Source organism: Podarcis gaigeae (genome assembly GCF_964106915.1).
Source record: "Podarcis gaigeae genome assembly, chromosome: 8".
Classification (NCBI taxonomy): Eukaryota; Metazoa; Chordata; class Lepidosauria; order Squamata; family Lacertidae; genus Podarcis; species Podarcis gaigeae.
In genome coordinates this window covers 86338309-86350259 of record NC_139684.1, presented here as the reverse complement: position 1 = coordinate 86350259, position 11951 = coordinate 86338309, and the positions used below count along the sequence as shown (strand labels likewise).

General features: G+C 55.7%; 1 protein-coding gene across 1 annotated transcript; it reads right to left on the bottom strand.

Moving 5' to 3' along the window:
* Positions 1-1834: 1834 nt before the first annotated feature.
* LOC310851676 (rho-related GTP-binding protein RhoU-like) lies at positions 1835-9031 on the bottom strand. The gene is made up of 4 exons (XM_083754307.1): positions 8741-9031; positions 7317-7375; positions 3237-5241; positions 1835-2699 (listed from the first exon to the last, which is right to left on the bottom strand). The coding sequence occupies exons 1-3, from the start codon at positions 8925-8927 to the stop codon at positions 4789-4791; spliced, it is 699 nt and encodes a 232-aa protein (XP_083610433.1). The 5' UTR covers positions 8928-9031; the 3' UTR covers positions 1835-2699; positions 3237-4788.
* Positions 9032-11951: the final 2920 nt, after the last annotated feature.

Sequence of the window (11951 nt, the reverse complement as noted above, 5' to 3'; positions counted from 1 at the left end):
CGCCAAAGAGGAGGCGGCCTGCAGGATCTCAGCCTCCCTCTGCCCCACAGAGCAGGGTGGGGCAGCTTCCAGGTTGCGGGCCTGGAGCCCAGGCTCCGGAAAACCCCCAGGAAGAGGCGAGGGAGGCAGGCAGGAGCCAGGCAGGAGGTGGAGAGGGAGGGAAAGAAAGAAAGAAAGAAAGAAAGAAAGGAAGGAAGGAAGGAAGGAAGGAAGGAAGGAAGGAAGGAAGGAAGGAAGGAAGGAAAGAAAGAAAGAAAGAAAGAAAGAAAGAAAGAAAGAGGGAGGGAGGGAAGGAAGGAAGGAAGGGGGGAGGGGGAGGGAGGGAGGAAGAGAGAAGGAAGGAAGGAAGGAAGGAAGGAAGGAAGGAAGGAAGGAAGGAAGGAAGGAAGGAAAGAAAGAAAGAAAGAAAGAAAGAAAGAAAGAGGGAAAGGAGGGAGGGAGGGAAGGAAGGAAGGAAGGGGGGAGGGGGAGGGAGGGAGGAAGAGAGAAGGAAGGAAGGAAGGAAGGAAGGAAGGAAGGAAGGAAGGAAGGAAGGGGGAGGGAGGGAGAAAGAGAGAAGGAAGGAGGGAGGGAGGGAGGGAGGGAGGGAAGGAAGGAAGGAAGGAAGGAAGGAAGGAAGGAGGGAAGGAAGGGGAAGGAAGGAAGGAAGGAAGGAAGGAAGGGGGAGGGAGGGAGGGAGGGAGGGAGGAAGAGGGAAGGAAGGAAGGAAGGAAGGAAGGAAGGAAGGAAGGAAGGAAGGAAGGAAGGAAGGGAGAGGGAGGGAGGAAGAAGGAAGGAAGGAAGGAAGGAAGGAAGGAAGGAAGGAAGGGGGAGGGGGGAGGGAGGGAGGGAGGGAGGGAGGGAGGGAGGAAGGAAGGAAGGAAGGAAGGAAGGAAGGAAGGAATAGCTCTGGCTTCCGGCTCTCTCGGAAGGTGGTGCAATCTCCTTGGAGGTTTTTAAGCAGAGGTTGGATGGCCATCGGTCAAGGATTCTTCAGCTGAGATTCCTGCATTGCAGGGGTTGGGCTGGATGACCCCCGGGTGCCCCTTCCAACTCTACGATTCTATGAGTGTCTATCAAAAGAAGGCACCTAAGCCAGGAGGGAGGAGAAAGGCAGGCAGGCCTGCCAGCCTCCCAGGTTTCTGTTCCCTTCTTACCCCTTTTCCGGCTGCTCCCCCCAATCGCCTGGCCTGAGGCAGCGTCTCCCAGCCGAAGATTCTGCTTCTGGGGGCCAGAAAAGCAACTTCTCAGAGGAGCCCCAGCGGAGAACAGGGCGCAAGCGAGGCTGACATGTCCGCTGCCGTCCTGTTAATATTAACAGGCCCAGACTTGCCACGAAGGCCAAAGTGCAGCCCAGGGACACGAAGCTGCGCCTTTAAAGCTCAGGTGCCCCTGAGCACGTGCAGAGTACTCACCGAATTAGCTGGAACAGAGGGCAGCCAAGATGGCGGGGACAGCAGTGCCCCCCTCTCCAGAGGTTTTTGGGACTCCAGCTCCCATGAGCCCCAGTGGCCAAGGATGATGGGACTTGTGGTCCAGGCATATCCGGAGGGCACAACGTTGGAAACCTCTGGGTTAGAACCATCGCCTCTGTCTATTGGGATTTGGAGAGAGGGGCGAAAGGGGGCGCTCTGTCCAGAAGGGGGTCATATCGAAAAGGGAACCGTGACAAAACATTGGGGGGGGGAGGAAGTGGGGGCTATTGGGGAATCGCAGAGACAGAAACGGAGCCCAGGACATAGACACAAAATCCATCTCTTTATCACATATAGTCATTGAAGGGGGTCAGACTAGATGGCCCATGGGGGCCCTCTGGCCCAAGTCATGCTGAATGAGGGAGAAACAAAAATACATCTTTACTCATTGTTCATTTATTGCATTTCTGCCCCCACTTTTCCTCCAACGGGGCTTCAGGTGGAGCACGTGATTCTCTTCCCGCCCCCCTTTTTGGGGGGTGAAACCCCAAGTCCCTTTCTTCCCTTCCGCCTCTGACCCCCATGGGGGGGGGGGACCAAACCCAAGGCAGGCATTCACACAGGAGAGGGAAGAAAACAGCTTATTATACTTCAAAGGGAGCTTTCCCCCACCCCACAAAAAAAAGTCAGAAATGCTCCTGTGCAAATGCAACCTAGAGATTTTTGTTGCAAGGGGGGAGGCTGTTCTCTGACCCCCCGAGAAAGAGAAGCAGTGGCGCGCATTTCATCTCTGTGTTGCAGCAAAATTGAAAACCCATCACCTTTTGTAATTTTCCAAATTCCTGTACGTGGGTGGGGTGTGGGGTTTTTTTGGGGGGGGGTGCGATTGCATTGAGAACTACAAAGCAGACTCCCCCCCCTCCCCTTTGCAGCCAGGAGGCTGGAGAATTCCAGCTTGCAAAAAACCCAAAAAAACTGCTTTTCAGGAAGGACACAGGTGGAGGGGGGGGCAGGAGAAACAGGAAACGGAAAAGTGAGAAAGCAGCTCCCAATTCCCAGGATTTTATTTTTTTTCCATGGAAAGATAAATGAAGGGGAAGGAGGGAAAGTTTTGCAGGTTCCCTGCAAGGCAAAGGGAACGAGAAACTGGGCAGGTGGGGGAATTCCCACCCCGAAAAAAAAGCACATTTCCACCTGGCTTCTTGCAATGGGGGAGCAACAGGGCTCAGAAAGAGACACCAGGTTGTCTCACAGCATTTTATTGGGGGCGCAGCTTGGGGTTTTTTTTATTAATTCTTTTATTGCCTCCAGTGGCGTAGCGTGGGGGGTGCAGGGGGGCCGGCCGCACCGGGCGCAACATCTGGGGGGGGGGCGCGCTCGCCGCCTCCGGAGTCGCCAAAGAGCCTCGGGCGCAGGCTGTAGCAGAGCCCCATGTCTCGCGGAACCGACGAGCTGTGCACGCGTCCGGGCTGAAGGCGTCCGGCAGGCAGCGGCTCTCAGCGCTCGCCGCGGTCCCCGCGCATCAGGGCCACGGAGGGCGTGCCAGGCAGCCCCTCCTCACAGCCCCCCCGCCGCCGCCGCTGCTGCTGCAGCTGCTGGGCCATGTTGCATTTTCCTCGCCTCTCTGCCCTCCTCCTCCTCCGGGCAAGCGGCAGCGCCAGCGGCAACTCGCCTCAGATCACCTGACACGGACCTGCCGCCGCGCTGTGGCTACCTTACCGTAAATACCCCAGCCCAGGCAGCAGCAAGAAGAAACTGGCAGCGGCGGCAGGTTAGGGGTTAGGGGCGCAAATTACTTGCCTTGCCCCGGGTGCTGACAACCCACGCTACGCCACTGCTTGCCTCTCTATCCACCTCTATCCAAGGATACTTGGTTCACCCGATCCTCATTTAATCCCTGCAACAGCAACCCTGTGAGGTAGGTCAGGCTGAGAGAGGAGGTGGCTGACCCCCCAACGTCACACCCCGGGAGCTTCGTGGCCGAGTAGGGATTTGAACCCTGGTCCTAGTCTGACCGTGATGCCTGGGTCAGACCAAATACAGTCATACCTCAGGTTACAGACGCTTCAAGTTGCGTTTTTTCAGGTTACGGACTGCCGCAACCTGGAAGTACCGGAACGGGTTAGTTCCGGGTTTTGGCGGCCGCGCAGAAGCACTAAATCGCGCTTTGCACATGCGCAGAAGCGCCAAATCCTGCACGGATCACAGTCGCAACCCGAGCGTCCACTGTATATATACACACACACACACACACACACACACACACACACCGCAGTTTCAAGGCCTGGGTTTTGTCTCAGGAGAAAGGCACAAATGGCGTAAAAAAAAATCACTCTACAACTTTTCCTTTCCAGAAACTTTCCCCCCACCCGAAATATTCTCCTTCCGAAACCAAGAACCAAAGTTTGCTGTGCTTGCTGCATCGCAGGGGCTTAGGACTAGGTGGCCCTGGGGAGGCTTCCCGGGTTCTCTTCCAACTCTACAAAATTTTCAGATTCAAGTGGTTAAAAAATATGTCACTCCATCTCACACTTCTGCAAGTAAACCCCCACTCTGGGCAAGGGGCTGCTCCATCTCGCTCTCAGCTAAACCATGTGCAGAAGTTTTATTTTTGGGGATGGGGAGGCAAACATTCCAGCCACAGCCTCCCCAAAGCATCTGTCCCCAACCTTGTCTCATCTCCCTAGAGATATTTGGGTCTACAAATATATGGCCCTTTTCAGTGGGGCTGGGAGCTGAAGGTCCCAAATCCCAAGGTGGGGGGGGGCAGAGCACAAGAACATTAGAAGAGCCCAGCTGCTGGATGAGGCCCAAAGGGGACCCCATCTAGTCCAGCAACACAGGGGCCAAATACCCCATAAAACCTAAGAATTCAGATAGACTGCCTCTGGAGCTGGAGGTCCCATAAAAACATTTAAGAAGCTCGGCTGCTGCATCAGGCCAGAGGCCCATAAAGTCCAGTTCTCACCATAGCCAAATACCTCCACAGAACTTAAGATTCCAGATAGACTGCCTCTGGGGCTGGAGGCTCCACAAGAGCTTGAGAAGCTCAGGTCAATGGTCCAGCCTCCTGTTCTCCCAGCTGCCAGCCACATGCCCCGAAGGAAGACCAGCAACCAGGACACCAAACGCAGCCGTTCAGAAACATCTGCTCTGTCCTGCCATGCCAGCAGAGCGTCCCTAAATGAAAGCCTGGCCACGTCCCATTCGAAGACGAGGAAACGTCTTTGCGATCCGTTTGGAGATCTGTTTGGCCCTGCCGAGATTCCGCCTGATGTCCCTGCGAAGAAGGCCAGCCCGGCCTGGCCCCTCTCAAAAGCCAACGTCCCTCGGTTGGTCCAGTCTGCAGGCAAACCCATTAGAAGGGGTCAGGCCATGCAGGAATCGCCCGGCGCTACGACAGGCAGACGTGCTTCCTCCACCAAGCCTTGGAGAGGGTCCGGATGCGGCTGGCGGTGCTGCGTCGCTGTGGCTTGGGCGGGGGGCCACGGGTGCCGCGCAGCCCTGCGGTGATGGCTGTGTCAAAGACCTCCTTTAGGTTGTGCTGGGTGAGGGCTGAGCACTCCACATAGCCCAGCAAGCCGGCCTTGGCGGAGAGGGTGCGGGCAGCCGAGGGAGACACGGGCTTCTCCCGGCGCCGGGACAGGGCGATGAGGACCTTGACGTCCTGGCGCAGGTCCGACTGGGTGCCCACCAGCAGGACGGGCGTGGCGGGGCAGTGGCGGCGCAATTCGGGGAGCCACTTCTCGGAGATGTTCTGGAACGAGGTGGGAGACACGACGCTGAAGCAGAGCAGGACCACGTCTGCCTTCGGGTAGCAGAGGCGCCGCAGGCTGTCGAATTCGTCCTGGGGGGGGCAAAGAGGGGCGGCTGTGAGGAGGGAGAGAGAGGTGCCCTGCAAGCAAACCACCAGGGAACCGCAGAGCTGGGAGGGGTCCTCCAGGGGTCATCTAGATCAACCCCGCAACGCGGCAGGAATCGCCACTCCAGAATCCGTGGCAGGCAGCCAGGCAACCTCTGTTTAAAGCGCTCCGATGAATCAGAAAACGATGATTCTAACCGCAGGGGTGGGAGGGGGCCCCCTGGTGGTCATCCAGGCCAACCCCCTTCTAAGGAGGAAGGGCAGCATAGGAAAAAGTAAAGGGACCCCTGACCATTAGGTCCAGTCGCGGACGGCTCTGGGGTTGCGGCGCTCATCTCGCTTTATTAGCCGAGAGAGCTGGCGTACAGCTTCTAGGTCATGTGGCCAGCATGACTAAGCCGCTTCTGGCGAACCAGAGCAGCACACGGAAACGCTTCCCATCGGAGCGATACCTATTTATCTACTTGCACTTTGTGCTTTTGAAATGCTAGGTTGGCAGGAGCAGGGATCGAGCAACAAGAGCTCACCCCGTCGCAGGGATTCGAACCGCTGACCTTCTGATCGGCAAGTCCTAGGCTCTGTGGTTTAACCCACAGCGCCACCCGCGTCCCCATCAGTTCGCCAGAAGCGGCTTAGTCATGTTGGCCACATGACCCGGAAGCTGTACCACATGACCCGGAAGCTCCCTTGGCCAGTAAAGCGAGATGAGCGCCGCAACCCCAGAGTCGGCCACGACTGGACCTAATGGTCAGGGATCCCTTTACCTTAAGCCATATTGATTTGTATGCCATTGGTGGATTTTTGTCATTGTCTTGTTGGGCTGTGTATGTGATAAAGGGGAGCCATACCGGGGTGAAGGGGTCTTCTTCTATTTGTCCCCGTGTCAGTTTCAGTTTATTGGTTAATTTTTCTACTAGGGCTGTTTCCCATACTATTTGGTACCATTGGTCCATGCTTACTCCTGACAGGTCTCTCCAGTGTCTGCTTATGGTGTTTCTGCTGAAAGTAGGTGGGTTATGAGTTCTTTGTGGTGTAAGTGGGCATTATTGTCTTGGAAGATGTTTAGTAGGGCCAATTCTGGGGTGATATCTAATACTTGTTTGGTTATTTTACTTATTTCTCAGATGGCTGTTGTCCAGAATAGTTGGATTTTGGGTCACTCCCACCACATGTGGAGGTATGTGCCTGTGGAGGTGCACCCTCTCCAGCATTTTGGTGAGGTTTCTGGGCATATTAGCCCTAGTTTTCTTGGTGTTAGGTACCACCTGTAGGTGAGTTTCAGAATGAGTTATTTCCTTTTCATTGATATGGATTTAAAGGGGGGGTTAGACCACATTCTGGTCCACTGAGTGGGGTTAATCTCATAGCCTATGTCATCCTCCCATTGTTTTTGGATTGCATCTAGGGAGTTCGTGGGATTTTGTAGTAGTATTTTGTATACTGCGGATACCATTCCTCTACCGTGTCCCTTTGTTGTTAGAAGGAGGTTTTCGAAGGTTGTCAGGGGCCTAGTTGCTGCTGATTTTACTGCTGGGTTGTTTAAGAAGGCATGTAATTGGTGATGTGTTAACCAAGGCATTTGGGTGTCTTCTAGTTTGTCTTGTCTTTCCTGTGTTGACAAAGGTTTGTTATTTTTTGTAGAAGTAAAAATTAAGCCATTATGTCTATTTCAAATGCAAATTGCAAGCACAGCCAGAATGGATCAATATCTACGTGTCTGTATTAGGACCCCGGACACTAGAGCTGATCCTCTTCGGTTTCCCCACAAGCCAGATTCAAGAGGCGCAGAGAGGCGCCCCAGATAAATGTGGCCCCGCGAAGCCCAGCTGCGCCTCTCGCCTCTGGGACACCTTTGCCCTTACAGGTTTGCAGAGAGGGGAAGCCAGCTGCGTCATTTGAGGAGGGGAAAGCGGTTCAGCGGCAGGCTTGCAACCCTCGGGAATAAATTCAAAAAAAACAAGTTGCTAGACCTCAAGAAGGCCAAAGGGACGGTTAGGAAGAGCCAGGTCAAAGTGCCAAGTCCAGGTCAGTCTCCAACCCATCCCGTCCGGCCTCCTTACCTGCCCTGCAGTGTCGCACAGCTGTAGCCGGATGGGGTCTCCGTCAACCTGCACCACAGCTGGGGGGCGAAACAGAAAAACGGGGGGTCAGAGTTGGGGAGGAAGACAGACCCAGCCGCCCCAGATCAAGACACGGCATCAAGGTTTTCCCTCGCCCAGAGGTGGAAGTCAGAGCCCAGCGCCTTCCTGCTCAGTCTCCCTGGCACTGGAGGCAGAAGGGACCTCCAAAGGTCATCCAGCCCAACCCCATGGAACACAAGGGTTGCAGCTCAAGGATCCCTGACAGAAGGAGAACTGTGGTTCTTGACAGACTCCTTTGAAGACTCCCCCCAGGGTCATCTAGCCTAGAGGCTGATATTCATTTAATTTTTTGGTGACTCCGCCGGGACTCGAACCCGGAGCAGAGGCTGATATTGATGAATGGGAAGAAGAGAGAGACAATTCCCCTTAATACTTGGCTGCAGAAGCAGACTCTCTTTGGATAAATATAATTCTATCTGGAATGAGTTTACGCAGAATATATTAGTTTACTGGCAATTATTTGTGTATTAGGATAATAAGAATATACACACCTGCATATTAATGGATGGCAACAATATTTTCTTCTTCTTTTTCATTCCCACTCACTCTTTTCTCCCCCCCCCATCTCTTTATGAATGAAATTATTCTAATAAAATACCTACAATCATAATAAAATTCTAGCCCAACTCTTGCAGTGCAGGGAGCACAACTCAGCAATCCCCGACCCATGCTCCATTGCAAAACCTCGTTATTCACTGCGTCGTAGTTTGGGAGGGAACCCCAGCGAACATATAGGCCAACCCCCAACCATTTTTATACTTATTTAATATTATTATTCTGACGTCATTTGTTTAGTTTGCATTCCTCGCGTCATCCGTAGATCTCCTCCGGCAGCGTTCGCTCAGACTGAGGCTACTCTGCTGAAATGAAAGTTTGTCTTTCGCCAGGTAGGAACTAGGAAAGGAAAACTTGGATGCGGTTGACTCCAGGCCTGCAAATCTTTCCCGGCAGAACGAGGCAAGCAGGAAGAGGCTCTTGCCGGGGTCTCCCGTGAAAAAGGCTTTGCAGGAGCCCCTGCAAACCGGGCTCCGGGCAGGGCCTCTCTTTGGGGAGCAGGTAAACCTGCAAGGTTGGCGGTGCCCTCTGGCTGTTGAGCAGGCATCGCAAGGAGCACTAGCCACGCCCCATGTGGAATCACAGACCTGCACGGTTGGTTAGGGACCCCCAAAGGTCATCCATCCCAACCCCCTGCAATGGAAGCTGAAGAATGACCTCCGCGGATAAAAGAACAAAACTTCCCGGGAACCAGTGTCGTCGTGGCTCTTGCTCGTCCCCGCAGAGCGGGAAGGGCACCCCCAAAGGTCATCCATCCCAACCCACACCCCCGCGCATCGCACGCGTACCGGAGAAGCGGTCGAGGGCGGTGGGGACGTATCGCGCGGGGAAGCCGTTGGTGCTGTAGCTGAGCGCCAGGCTGGTTTTCCCGACGGCGCCGTCGCCCAGCAGGACGCACTCGAGGCCCCGCAGGCGCCGCTGCTCGCGGGGGCGGCGCGGGGGCACCGGCGGGAGAGACTCGCCCTGCGGAGGCATCGCGGGGTCCCCTCGCAGAAAGCGCGCGGGCGGACGAACGGGCGGAGGAGAAGCGGCAGTGGCGGACGCTCCTTCCAGGCTGTGCGCCCGGGCGCAGGCAGGCAAGCAGGCAAGGGAGCGCCTCGTCGGGGCCACGCCTCCCCGCCCAGGAGGACACGCCCCTTTGCGGGGGCGGGGTCTGTACCTGCCCCCTCACCTCGCGGCAGCCTCCGCCCTCGACGGGGAGGGCAGCGAGCCCCCTCCCCAGCCCACTTCCAGCATGGAATAGGGGTGGGACTAGACCGTCGGGGGTCCCCTTCCCACGACTCCTCGATTATATGGAAACGCTTCAGGCGGCTCGAAGGAAGGGATTCCTCAGGAAATGACAGGATCGTCGAGGGGGTGGGGACCCCCGAGGTCATTCAGTCCCACCCTCCCTGCCATGCGTAAAGGGCGGCACTGTGGGCTGAAGCCAGGCTCCCTGCCCCCTCCTGCAACCCCCCCCCCCCATTCCCTGCTTTGTCTCTCTCTGAAATGGAAAACATGCCCTTCCTGACAATGTGTTTCTTACTGGAGGGGGCGTCTTCCTGCTTTGCGCATCAGACAGTAGCCGGGAAAAGCACACACACACACACCCGCGCGCGCCCTGGACGGCGCATCCCAGCGAAAACAGGAAACACACCCGAGGCGTTACTGGAAATTGGGAAGCTGGGGGGCGGGGGGCAGGAGGTCCTCCGGTCCAAAACACTTTGTGCACGACCCCCTGGCGCCAACGCCCCCCCCCCATGCAAGGCTGGACGTGGACCCTTTCCCCCAGAGTTCACACCAGCCTTGGCCAAGCCGGGTTAACAATTTTATGGGTAAGATTGGAAGGTTCCGGATAAATTGAAATACGAGCTTCTTTACGCAGCGCAGAGTTAAACGGCGGAACTCCCTCCCACAAGAGGCCGTGGGGGGTACTTTGATGGCTTTGAAAGTGGAATGTGCAAATTCATGGAGGAAGAGTCAGAAGGACTCGGCTTTGCCTCCCCAGCTTATTTCTTGACCCTGGGCTTCCCCTGACGCGTTATTGCGCTTGGATCCAGCATTGGCTCTCCTCCTTGGGGCTCCTGTGAGAGCTTGGACCGGGGCGGGGGGGGGGGGACACTGTTCTGATCGGGCAGGCTCCTGTTCTTAGCCCTGGCGCCTTCTTCCGTGTGGGGTGGGCACTCGCCTGGCCCTGGCGCCGCCTGCGCTCCCGGATCCTGCCAAACCGGTTTGGCCGGCAGGAAGAGTAGAAAGGAGGGTGGACCCAGCCGGCCAGCCTAGGACATTGGCACCTGGGCCCTGAAAGCGGGTCTGATCCAAATGCCGAGGCAGACAAGACCACCATCCTGTCCCTCGTGTGTGCCCCGTCGAGGGAGGCAGGTGGCAGACAGCCCGGGGGTCCCCCTCCAAAGAGGGGTGCGAACACCACCTTCTCCTCTTCCAGCTGCTCCTTGGCCACCGAACGAGAAGGTGCCTCCATCACAGCTGCCCACCTTGGCCCCACCGAGGACCCAGATGAGCCAAACTCTGTCTGTCCAGGGGTCGGGGGCAATAGGAGCCAGCTCATTCGGGGTCTTCCATCTCTGAGGCCCAGGCAGCCGGCGGAGTATCGTGAGGTGTGGGGTCAGCGAATCCTAATTTAGTAAAGGTAAAGGGACCCCTAACAATTAGGTCCAGTCATGGCCGACTCTGGGGTTGCCGCGCTCATCTCGCTTTATTGGCTGAGGGAGCCGGCGTACAGCTTCTGGGTCATGTGGCCAGCAGGACTAAGCCTCTTCTGGCAAACCAGAGCAGTGCACGGAAACGCCGTTTACCTTCCCGCCAGAGCGGTACCTATTTATCTACTTGCACTTTGACGTGCTTCCGAACTGCTAGGTTGGCAGGAGCAGGGACCGAGCAACGGGAGCTCACCCGTCGCGGGGATTTGAACCTCCGACCTTCTGATCGGCAAGCCCTAGGCTCTGTGATTTAACCCACAGCGCCACCCGAAAGGCGCTGGGGCTCAAGGCTGCTTGGCCCCCGGCCACTTCCACCAGGGCCCTGTGTTCCCTCAGCCAGGTTTTTGGACATCCTGCATTCCTAGCTCAGTGGGAGGGCGTCTGCTTTGGGTTGGACTAGATGAGCCTTGGGGTCACTTCCGACTCTGCCGTCCTATGATTCTGCTCTACGGCCTGGGGCAGCCTCCCTCAGCAGGAAGGCTCCGGGTTTGGATCTCGCCTCTTCCAGTTGAAGGAGGAGAGGTGGGGGCCTGCCTTTCAGGGGTGTTGTGAGGAGCCAGCTAAGGCACATTCAAAATAATAATAATAATAATAATAATAATAATAATAATAATAATAATAATAATTTATTATTTATACCCACCCATCTGGGCGGCTTTCAACAAGAAGACCTACACTGGCTCCCAGTACGTATCCGAGCACAATTCTAGGTGTTGGTGCTGACCTTTCAAGCCCTAAACGGCCTCAAAGGCCCAGAATACCTGAAGGAGCGTCTCCACCCCCACTGTTCTGCCCGGACACTGAGGTCCAGCCTTCTGGCAGTTCCCTCCCTGTGAGAAGCCAAGTTACAGGGAACCAGGCAGAGGGCCTTCTCGGTGGTGGCACCCGCCCTGGGGAACGCCCTCCCACCAAATGTCAAACAGAAAAATAACTACCCAACTTTTAGAAGACATCTGAAGACAGCCCTGTTTAGGTAAGCTTTTAATGTTTAATAGGTTATTGTATTTTAGTGTTTTTGTTGGAATGGCTGGGGAAACCCAGCCAGATGGGCGGGGTATAAATAAATTATTATTATTATTATTATTATTATTAAATACACTAATGTATCAAACATTAAAAGCTTCCCTAAAGCGTTTGGCTCCAGGTTCCTTCTCTGAAGGCAGTCAGGTCATGGACACAGCGAAGGGTGTGTGTTTTCCACGCGCTGGAGAAACTGGGAGCAGCTGGGTTGTGCAGTCCAGGGCAAACAGGTTCAGAACAGCTCCAGCTTCCTAGTCCTCGCTGTTTCCCACAGCTCCGC